The following is a 12,336-nucleotide window of genomic DNA, read 5'->3' as shown; positions in this document are numbered from 1 at the left end:
ACTAACTTAAACTAACTTATGCTAAGAACAACACACACACCCGTGCCCGATGGAGGACTCGAACCTCTGACGGGAGGGGCCGCACATCTCGATCAAGTCCTGTGTTATGTAAGTTGTTCCAGTAGGGCATATGAGCAAATGGCCCAGATCTCTTGCTGTTTCGCAACCGTGGGGCACATCTTCATAGCTGGAGGGATGCTCCATTTTTGCATGTTGGTCTTCCAATGAGGGACGCCCCCCTAAAGAGATTGGGTGATGTCCAAACAGAGCAGGGCATATCTTTTCCTGGGGCTAGTTTCTCCTTCGTAGGGATATCCGTCAGCAGTTTACTCTTCCATCTTATGATGCGATTATACTCTGGCTATCCCCTCTAGAGACTGAGTCTTAATGATAAAGCGCGTTCTATGTTCCAATCGACAAATCGACAGGCTACAGCTTGAGGCTTGATTATCATGCAGTGTACGATAGGGATCATTGATCAGCTTTACACTCCCCACATCGGCAGCGATAACCCTTCTGTCAGAGGGAGAGGGGGCCATACCATCAGGTAGAGCTTGTCGACTGGAGTTGGCTTCATACATCCCAACAGGATTCGAACGGACTCAATGACTGCACTGTCAGCATGCATGGTGAGAGCAGACACTCGCCACACGGGTGAGATGTACTCTGCTGTGACACGCACAAAGCAAGAGCAGAAGTTCTCAGGACATGACGACTAGCTCCCAGCTGCTAGCTATGAGTGTCCTCAAAATATTGTTCCTTTCACTGACTTCCAGCTTGGCGTTCTGGCAATGTTGCTTGAAGCAGAGGTATGTAAGGTCGAGTTACGTTAATGTGAGCACCTCCTATGTTCGATGTCAACTTTCAACAACCACTCATAGACGGCAGATAGCAGCTCTAGCAGTGGAGGGTATATTGTGTCAGGGAGATGCAAAAATCAGTGCAGCCGTTGTCGTAACTACCACTGAAACATGGGACTTAGGGAAAGACAGGATTCAGTGTGGACAGGGCCTTACTCAGTTACAATTGGTTGCTTAGTTTTTTTAAAAATCACGTACGCTTTATTTGGAACCAATTGCAAATGAGGTTGACAATAAGGAACATTTATCAAATTTGACTATTAAGACACAATGTGTAATAAAAAATTCTTAAGCAAGTTTCACTCACGGCAGAAGGCCTTATTGACCATAAATTCAAATTATTTGTCAGCTGAAGGCACCAATAGTAATAACTCAAAACAATGTAATGGCTGAAGGCCTGGATAACAAATTCTTAAAAACAATTAAAACTCTCCAAGAGATATTAAAATATTTTTTTTAAAAAAAACATAATCATCAAAGTTTCGCTATTAAGGGACAATATCTAATGAAAAATTCTTAAGAGTTGCATTCACGGCGGAAAGCTTTATTGACAAGAAATTCAAATCACTTGTTGGATGAAGGCCCCAATAGTAATAACTCAAAATTAAAATGTATTTAAAAAAACAATAATCACAATCTGATCAAACCAAGAGAGAAGTGGGCCTCAAACAGCGCTCCAAGGATCGGCCTGGGAAAGTCGCTCAACTTGGTAACCGATGAGATAGGCAGCCAAGAGTTGTATTCACTTAACCGAATGGCAACTCAAACTAGTGACAGTTTAAACATAGACTAACACTCTTGCAAAATCTACATAATGTCTGATAACCAATACAACGATAGAATAACCCAGGCAAGGAGGAATTGATGGACAGTACTGCGTCTTCAGAATCTGGTGTTTAGAACATCCAGAAGCAGAAGGAACCACTACGACCAAAGTAGTCCAAAAGAAACAACATATCTGGATCACAATCAAGGAGGCTGTCGAACTACACGCCTTACTGGACAGCAGTGGCAAGACGAGGATAGGTACACTCCGCGAAAATATGCTCACCTCCAGGGCAGGTAACTGGGGCGCTAGCGGCCACTAGGCAGAAAAATACCGCTGGTTGAACTTCACCAATAAACACAAGGAATTCAATGATTAATAATAAGAAGCGGAGGATGGCTAACTAATCTCGCAAAGTCCAAACACTCCACTCGTTGCTCTTCGTCTCAACGACGAACAAACGGTGTGTTCTCAAAATAGTGGAAGTTTGTCTACTGGGTTAATGTTCCTTAACTCAAATGTCCTGGGTCCGCTGGACAACGAGGTTGTGGCCCTCGCAAATGCAGCCCCTCGATCTGGCAGTGCCTGCATGCCGCCAGCAGTCCCGTCATGTCCACGTACTGCCATACCTCACTGCTGCTCCGTCCCAACCGAACTCCACGACACACTCCGACGCAGAAAACACTTGACGTCTTTCCCAAGATAGTACCACGGTACTAGATATCGATAAACGTTGCTGCTGCCAGTTGCAGACAGACAGTGCTAGCAAACATAGTGGTGCCAGTAAACACAAGAAGAAAACGAGACACCAATATTCCTATTACACGATGCCAACCTACCAATGGCACCGACACGAGCCGCAACATGGCTCTATCTGCCCCCCTCAAACATCAACATGGGGGTAACCCAACAAGTGGCCTAACCAAACTTAATTTGATTAAGATGGACCTGGTATTGCTTACGGTGTGGTTGTCCTTAACCAGAAGATCAATATGCCACTGTGGTAAACGTATACTATGCATGGCAAAAAGACGCTATCCAAAACTGACAAGGACACCACAGGCTACAGACAGGTGCAGAGATGCGAATGTGTGAACAGACATACAACTGTTGAGCAACTGACCACCCAGATGAACCAAGGTGTTTCCTCGACAAGCGATCAGCGAATGTTACTGCGCACGGCCACCACCAGCAGGCATGCAGCTCATGCACCCATGCTGACTGCTGCTCATCAGCAACAAAGGCTGGAATTTGCACGCCATTATCGGAACTGGACGTCCGCTGAGTGGCGAATGGTAGTCTTTTCAGATGAAACAGGTTTTATGCTCTATCGGTCAGATGGCCTTCGGTGTGTACAGCCGTGCAATAATCGTCAGAAGGATTCACATTGGATGACGGAATATTTTCAGGGCATTCCCTAGGTGATCTCGTCATTGTGGAAGGCTCTTTGGATCAACACAAGTTTGCATCTATTCTTGGGGACCTGGTCAAGCCTACATGCAGTTCCATTTTTCCTTGGCACTATGGGATCTACAAGCAGGACAATGCAACGTGTCACACCGCTCGCAGTGTACGTGCGTGGTTCGAAGACCACCACGAAGAGTGTGCTGTACTCCCCTGGCCGCCTAAATCCCCGGATTCAAACTCAATCGCGTATCTGTGGAACCACCTCGATCGGACTGTTCGCGCCATGGATCCTTTGTACCAGGTCGGGTTGACAAAGGAGATAGAGAAGATCCAAAGAAGAGCGGCACGTTTCGTCACAGGGTTATTTGGCAAGCGTGATAGCGTTACGGAAATGTTTAGCAAACTCAAGTGGCAGACTCTGCATGAGAGGCGCTCTGCATCGCGGAGTAGCTTACTGTCCAGGTTTCGAGAGGATGCGTTTCTGGATGAGGTATCGAATATACAGTGTGTTACAGAAAGGTTCGGCCAAACTTTCAGGAAACATTCCTCACAAAGAAACAAAGAAAATATGTTATGTGAACATGTGTCCGAAAACGCTTACTTTCCATGTTAGAGCTCATTTTATTACTTCTCTTCAAATCACATTAAACATAGAATGGAAACACACAGCAACAGAACGTACCAGCGTGACTTCAAACACTTTGTTACAGGAAATGTTCAAAATGTCCTCCGTTAGCGAGGATACATGCACCCACCCTCCGTCGCATGGAATCCCTGATGCGCTGATGCAGCCCTGGAGAATGGCGTATTGTATCACAGCCGTCCACAATACGAGCACGAAGAGTGTCTACATTTGGTACCGGGGTTGCGTAGAGAAGAGCTTTCAAATGCCCCCATAAATGAAAGTCAAGCGGGCTGAGGTCAGGAGAGCGTGGAGGCCACGGAATTGGTCCGCCTCTACCAATCCAACGGTCACCGAATCTGGTGTTGAGAAGCGCACGAACACTTCGACTGAAATGTGCAGGAGCTCCATCGTGCATGAACCATATGTTGTGCCATACTTGTAAAGGCACATGTTCTAGCAGCACAGGTAGAGTATCCCGTATGAAATCATGATAACGTGCTCCATTGAGCGTAGGGTGAAGAACATGGGGCCCAATCAAGACATCACCAACAATGCCTGCCCAAACGTTCACAGAAAATCTGTGTTTATGACGTGATTGCACAATTGCGTGCGGATTCTCGTCAGCCCACGTATGCTGATTGTGGAAATTTACAATTTGATCACGTTGGAATGAAGCCTCATCCGTAAAGAGAACATTTACAATGAAATGAGAATTGACACATTGTTAGACGAACCATTCGCAGAAGTGTACTCGTGGAGGCCAATCAGCTGCTGACAGTGCCTGTACACGCTGTACATGGTACGGAAACAACTGGTTCTCCCGTAGCACTCTCCATACCGTGACGTGGTCAACGTTACCTTGTACAGCAGCAACTTCTCTGACGCTGACATTAGGGTTATCATGAACTGCACGAAGAATTGCCTCGTCCATTGCAGGTGTCCTCGTCGTTCTAGGTCTTCCCCAGTCGCGAGCTAGAATGTTCCGTGCTCCCTAAGACGCCGATCAATTGCTTCGAACGTCTTCCTGTCGGGACACCTTCGTTCTGGAAATCTGTCTCGATACAAACGTACCGCGCCACGGCTATTGCCCCGTGTTAATCCATACATCAAATGGGCATCTGCCAACTCCGCATTTGTAAACATTGCACTGACTGCAAAACCACGTTCGTGATGAACACTAACCTGTTGATGCTATGTACTGATGTGCTTGACGCTAGTACTGTAGAGCAATGAGTCGCATGTCAACACAAGCACCGAAGTCAACATTACATTCCTTGAATTGCGCCAACTGGCGGTGAATCGAGGAAGTACAGTACATACTGACGAAACTAAAACGTTTCCCGACACATGTCCACATAACATCTTTTCATTGTTTGTGTGTGAGGAATGTTTCCTGAAAGTTTGGCCGTACCTTTTTGTAACACCCTGTATTGCTTCCCCCTACTTATTTATACCTCCCGAGGAGATCACGAATGTAAAATTAGAGAGATTCGAGCGCGCACTGAAGCTTTCCGGCAGTCGTTCATCCCGCGAACCATACGCGACTGGAACAGGAAAGGGAGGCAATGACAGTGGCACGTAAAGTGCCCTCCGCCACACACCGTTGGGTGGCTTGCGGAGTATAGATGTAGACGTAGATGTTGTCTGTAGGTGTGAGCATCCTTTGCTACAGTGTCCGGTTCTGGTCGGCAGGCACACTGGCAGACCATCGGGCGGTTCATCCTGCGCGAGCGGGAGCGCGCGACTCCGCCGGCGGGCCGGCGCCACCGCGTGGCGGCCAACCTGCGCACGGCGACGCTGGAGCGGCTCAGCAAGGGGCTGTCGGCGGCGGCGGCGGGCGCGGCCGGGCGCAGCGCGGGCAAGGCGCCGGTGGCCGAGGCGCTCAGCGACCCCACCACGTCGCGCCACGTGCGCCACCACAAGTTCCCCGCCAGCTGCAGCGGCCGCCCGCGCCCGCCGCCGCCCGTCGCCACGCAGCACCGCGAGGTCCACTCCGAGGGCGAGACGCTCAGCGACGACGACGTCCGCGACCTGGACCTGCGCGCCGCCGTCTCCCGCCTCAAGAAGGTGTCGCTGCGCAAGCTGCGCGTCTGGAAGTCCTGAGTGGAGGTGGCGCTGTACGGCGCCAGACAGGAGTCCTCGCCGCACACCGGCGCGTCCTGGATGTGAGTCGCCGTGCAGCCGCCGGAGCTCCTCTCGCTTCACTCGCAGTCTCGAGACCGAGCAGACTGTACACTGGAGGACGATCACCCCGGGTGCCTTCCCATCTTTGTCGACGGACGTTCCACCCCAGCTACAAATACGAGACTTCCGATCCGGGCGCGGCTGTGCGGTACCCGTCACCACTCCCTTTCTAGAACCACTCGTCGTATGTGGTGGTTCCCTGACAGTGACGTAACTTATCGAGTGGCCTCTGTCTGACTTAGAAACTGCCTTCCTCTGTACTGTGCTGGAACAAGTTCGGGTTAAAATCCCCAAATATCGTCGAAATGAACCATTTTACATCAAATGCGCTCTCTCTCAACCCCTCCCTTCTCCCCCTCCCTCCCCCTCCCTCTCATTCACGTATCGACCCAGACTGGAAAACAGGGAAACGGTTGCGAACCGACCAGTGTACGAGAGGACAGTAGCGTGTCGTGTGTGCGTTTCTGTGTTTCCGTGTGGCTGGTGAGGTCTGTAGAGAATGCCGTGTTTTCTGTGGTGTACAGAAGACTCCTTTTTGCTTCGAGGGAAGTGTCGCCGTGTGGATATGTTTTGTGCCTGTTGCCTTAATGTCAGTGCTAGTGCCGGTTTCACTTCAGTTTTGTCAACAGTATTGTAAATGTGAGTTTGTAGTGGATCTCTCAATGTTTTTCAATGTTGTCAGTGACACAGGTGTTGGCTGGGCGTTTTTGAACAGTGATTTATGTACAGTTACAGACTTCAAATACACAAAACAGGTAAATTCACCGATGGTAACCGGCTTCTGCAAAAATGGGATATTTTTGTAACGCTAAACCAAAGTTCGACATCAAATGTTTAACATATCTTCAATATTTTTGTTCTTAAAATTAGGTACTAACGTACTAATAAAAATATCAAAAATCCCATTTTGCTTGAAGTTTCGAGAACGGAACATACCTGTAATTAGCGTTGACTGAATAGTTGTCCCGATGTTTTGTTGTTGCCCATATCTAGTCATAAGAAACTTTCTGTGATACTTTTATGTATTGTATTTAAATCTGATACCTCGTCTCATGATTTTATACTGTGGTACCGACCTTCATAATCGTAAGGTTCAAATCATTATTACTGCTTCATTATTTATAATTTCCTCATTTTTGTTTGAACTGTACATGACATCGTGTGTAGCTTAGTACACATTTTTAATCGAATGTGACGTTTGTTTTGTTACTATGCTGGATAATAGTTCAAATGATTGCTTTTATGACACATACTTCAACACTGTTCTGTTATTCAGATAATTCACTTCCTGTAATACTGAGAACAGGTTTTTTTGAGTGCTATGCTGAGCTTGATCTTCTCTGCCCAAGAAGGTACTGTTATATTTTTACCAGTTCACTATACCATGTGGTGAGAAAATAATACTTCACAGTGCATGAGTCATTGATAACATCTAAAGACATTAAGAAACAAAAATCCTGTAACATCAGCTATAAATCAAAATGTGCATATTGTACACTGTACAAATTTTAGTATTAAAAAGATAAATGCTGCTGCAAATGCAGTGTTATATTGTCTGTTGCCTAAATTATATTAAGATTGATAAGTGTTTTCCTGTAAATGGCATATAAATTGAGGGTTCTTTGTTGACAGCTTTCAAAGTAAATATATTCTTTTTATTGACTGTAAAAACATCTATTCTGTTTGTAAATATATTTATATACACATATTTATAAAATGTTGTTACCAGATTTTTAATTGAGCCAAGAAAGCAGTGGTTAAGTATCAGCACAGATGCCTTCCTATTGGTATAAGCAGAGCAGGAGCTAATTATTTTTCTAAGTGTTGAAGTTCTATGCGTAGAGTTAATGTGAGGGTGACATCTTGGATGTGTGTGTCCTATAAAAAAGGAATGGAATGTAGTTGCATGATTTATTTACAGATATGCAACAAACTGGATCAGTATTGTGATTACATTTTACTCTGAAATTATTCTTACATATATTTTTTTTAATATGTACCTGTACCTTTTTGTTCTGTACCAATAAAGCTGCTACTTAAGAAGAAATAAACGAAATTAAGTATTGTATTTAATGCAATGTTGCCAGTTTAGGAGTATAACTGAAGTGTGTACTGAAACAAGAAAAAGCTTAATATTAAATATTCCATCAAACATAATTCATGAATTCAGTACTCCTATATCATGTCTAAAGTATTACCAATGAGACAATCAGATTTCATAATTTGCAATTTCATTAAATCATCATTAATTCTGTATGTCATTATGGCTGTGATGGAAAGTTGTTATTAATTATGTATGGTAATGTATTATTTTTATTTATTTTTATTTTTAATCCTGATAGAAATTCTTCTTGTCTCAGTACATTCTTCTATATGTGATATAAGCAATTTCTACACATATTGCAAATGTTATCGTAGTTAGTGCTACAGGTACCACTTACTCTGTACACTGGAAATTTACATTCAGCCATAATTTGTTGAAGTCAGATAGAACAAACTTTAGTTTGAATTGAAAAAGATCTAAAACAAAACTTTGCCAGAGTCATGTTTAGATACATACATCATAAAATGTTAAAATGACAACAGTCACTAAGAAAAGTTATAGAATGATAAGGATTACATTTCATAGAAAAATATATAGGTAGAATGACTTTACTTACAGGGAGCTAGTCATATATTTAGTTTATATTCTGTGAATGAATCTGGCCCTACAACTAAATTAAATATAGGGTCTCATAAGTAGAACAAATAATCTGGCATGAGAACTACTTCAGAATAAAAGAAACCTGACTAATTTCTTTAAAAATGTTAAACTATATAATAATGATTCCTAGATATTCAGATACATCTTACCTTAGTAGAGCTAAGCCTTTTCTGTGTTAGCTTGCAATATTAGACAAATGGAGCATATATACTTGTTGAATGAAAGCATTACACTGAATGTAATTGTTGAAACTGATGCACAAATGTGATGAATTTATTAAATTTCTCGACCAGTAAATAACATTGCAGCACAAGAAGTGGTTAACTTTGCACAATTTCTAATCAGAGTTCCTTATTACTTCTACAGTAGCTGACTGAGTTTAAAAAGTTGTAATGGAGGCAGCTAAACCCTAGCTGTATTTTAAATAGTATACTGTACCATGCATGTGTTCTTTTTATCAGATGTGAAATAATGTACAGTGTTTTATATATTTCAGACCACCAAACTTTTCAACACTCTGTGATTATGTTTATTTATTTCAGACTATGAAAGACATTTTCATTAAAAAATCCATTTTACAAACTTTGTGAGAAATATGTTTATATGCTTACAACTTCTGCTTGAGAGAAAGTTGTAAATAAAAAAATCTATTTGTCCACTGTATACATTCATCACTAATTATGTATCATCATTCAGATTCTGAATTGATACTGACAAGCTTCTTACAGGTATAATCATGACAAGGTATGTAAGAAAGCTGCTATGGTGATATAACAGTACTGTAACTGTTGCTTTTTATATCAATTCCTTGGAGATTAATTTATTTTAATTTTGCTACCCACTGTTATCTATAACACAACTGAAATATGTTATGACTCTTCTATTTTCAAACAACTCAATGCAAATCTATTTGAGGAAATTGTACATGTTATATTTTATGACAGCAGTTGTGACTTTTCGGAATCAGAATTAAATGTCAGAACACTAATTATCCACTCTTTCCATATCAGAAAGTTGCTTGTAAATAATTTTCCACTTTTATATATACATAAATATAAATATATGTATATCTTGTTCTTGTTTCCTTCGTGTCAGAGGATTTTTCATGCAGCTGTAACTATAATATTATATTTGATATATTGTTCTGGACAAACATTTCCCTTGATACATTAAAATAAATGACAACTAACTGAAACATTTCACGTTTACTCTCTGTCCATAGTGGCTTTGTCTTGTTACTTCTTACGTGTTTGTTTGAGTTCAGGCTGTGGATAATCACAACAGACATTGTGTACAGGCTACAGAAATCAATGTTGGCCTAATGTTTTACTTTACACTTTATTAAACATTCACAGTATAATGCTGAGTTCTTTTGTGAATGTCGGTATAAGTGTAGTATATTTTCTGCTGTTACAATGTCACAGAAGCAAAAGAAAATTACAAATAAATTAACATTGTGTTCTCATAGCCACTGTGAAAATAAATGTGCTCAGAAAAAAATTCTCCACTACAGTGCTTGGAAACCATTAAAAGTTACATTTATTATCACAGAACATCCTTTTCAATTTTTCACCAAGAGTCCATTTTAAAATGATCTTTAAACATTTATATTTAAAAATAAGACACCTATATAAATTTATAACAAAATCAAAGTGAATTATTTTAAAATTCTCTGCTTGGGAACATGAGTTTCAAATAAGCCATAGTAGCTTTCATGTTATATCATTGGTGCTTAAGCAATTACTTCCATGAAATAAAACAGCTAATAAAAGCTTTAAAATATTGCTCAAAGACAACCAAAAACAGTATTAATGGGGTAATCAAACGTCCTGTATCTGCTGTTGCTGCCCCCTTCATCAGGGAGTAACTACTCAGTTTTAAACTTTATTTCAGGTATGTTTCTGGAGTGAATGGTTAAAATAAGCACTAACCATCAGCATTAGAGATGTTTTTGTCTAAAGTTTGTGGTTATAAGAACTATAGAATCAAATCTTGTTCTATAAATTTGTTTAAATTCAAGAATACCTTTCTATAAGTATTAAAGAAAGTGTATATAGAACTAAACAGCCAACATAAAAAAATTGCTAGGGCAAAGGATTACACAATTTAAGCAGTGGAGTTAGCCACAAATGTAATGCTAAAAGCAGCAATAAACATACTACAGAAAATTCTACACAGTTTGAAATCATTTACATCATCATTTTAGATCAGTCCTATTGTATGAAAATTAAGAAAAAAAACTATATGTGCGACAAAAAGATGTGTCTAGGAAATTATTTTGAGTGTAGAATAAAATTATGGTGGTGTTTCTTCACTCTGTTCATGATTTTTTTTAAAAATGAATTCTTAAGAACAATTTTGTAACCTCATTCTCTAAGTACTAAAAGTATGGTCAGGTCAAGTGTGTCCATAAAACTTCACAAAAATCCAGTTTCTTATAAGCAATAAATCTTAATTTTCGAAAACAAAACATTCAACAACAGTATAAGCAATTATAAACAAATACAATACATATAAAAAGCAAAAAATATTTGCTTTTTGTATGATGTACAGAACTTTGCAAATCAATGCATTTTACAGATTTATTTGTAGTCAGTACAATGCATCTATTTAATAATAAACATGCAAGATTATAAAGTTTTAGACAGCTACAAAGGTCCTAAAGTAAATCACTAATGTCATACAATTAAACTTGGAACATTACGCTACATAAAGTAAATTATAACTGAATAAATTCAATGTGAATAATAATGTAACAACATACATATTAATTTCAAACCATTATTAATCAACTGTAAAGAAAAAAGATGATGTCCATATTGTAATCAATCATCTTGAGACATAAATGTGAAACCGAAATGGAGTAGTCTTTACCAAGAGCAACCACAATTTGTCATTACAAAAATAAGTTCTGTTTTCTTAATAACAATGTTAAACTAATTTCTATGAAGGATAAAAGGAATTTGCTAAGAGAAAAATCTTTGACATGGGTTTAACAATATGCGGTTTGCCACTAATGACAATCAATTATGGAAAAATCTGTTATGAATGCCACTATTATGAATGTACTTCTATAAATTATAGACAATGACGCACTTCCAGGTAAGGAGATTGTTTTGCTATCTTGGTGGGATATTGTACAGTTTGCCTTTTTTGTACCTCTTAAAGGTCTTTTATTGCATGGGCCATGAAATTGTTGTAGCGGGAGTAAAATATTTATCATATCATAATGATATGCTAGTCAATGATCTTTCAGTCACAAAAGGAAAGTAGTGTCTAATAAAACCTAGCCCATAACTTAAATTTCAAGAAAAAAGCCAGGAAAAATATTTACAAAGCAGGCAATGGAGATAAAAAAATAGTGGAATTCTTTCTTAAACACATTGCTGCAGCACTCTGAATTCTGTTTCTTCTAAATGAGGTAAGGGTAACATTACAGACAATCAGGGACATAATACTGATAACACTGAGGATTATAGTACCTCATATCAGGAAGAGAGAACACAATATAATCAGATGACAGTTTGAAATCAGAATCTCAAGTAGTTTAAAAGAGAAAAAAATAACTGAACAAAATAGACAAATTAAATTGGGTATCATTCAGGCAACAGCTGTGGCAGATACAGTGTACGACAAACTCAAAACCAAAGGTCTGGTAATCTACTAATTTCAAATGCTATGGAAAATATGTCTCACTAACAGACATTTTAGGAAACGAAATAAATAAATAAAAAATATGTGTGTGTGAATTCCTAAGGGACCAAACTGCTGAGGTCATCGATCCCTAGAC

The 12,336-nt window shown here is 40.2% G+C and overlaps 1 protein-coding gene across 1 annotated transcript in view; it reads left to right on the top strand.

Annotated features, from left to right (window-relative positions):
* Positions 1-9,741, top strand: part of LOC124595259 (1-phosphatidylinositol 4,5-bisphosphate phosphodiesterase epsilon-1-like) — a 453,437-nt gene extending 443,696 nt beyond the window's left edge. The window contains exon 24 of the mRNA XM_047133927.1: positions 5,351-9,741. Within this exon, the coding sequence (XP_046989883.1) occupies positions 5,351-5,761 (411 nt within the window). The 3' untranslated portion in view covers positions 5,762-9,741. The remainder of the gene's footprint in view (positions 1-5,350) is intronic.
* Positions 9,742-12,336: the final 2,595 nt, after the last annotated feature.

Source organism: Schistocerca americana, chromosome 2 (assembly GCF_021461395.2).
Source record: "Schistocerca americana isolate TAMUIC-IGC-003095 chromosome 2, iqSchAmer2.1, whole genome shotgun sequence".
Classification (NCBI taxonomy): Eukaryota; Metazoa; Arthropoda; class Insecta; order Orthoptera; family Acrididae; genus Schistocerca; species Schistocerca americana.
The sequence above is the reverse complement of the archived record's forward strand: the minus strand, read 5'-3'. Positions and strand labels throughout refer to the sequence as shown.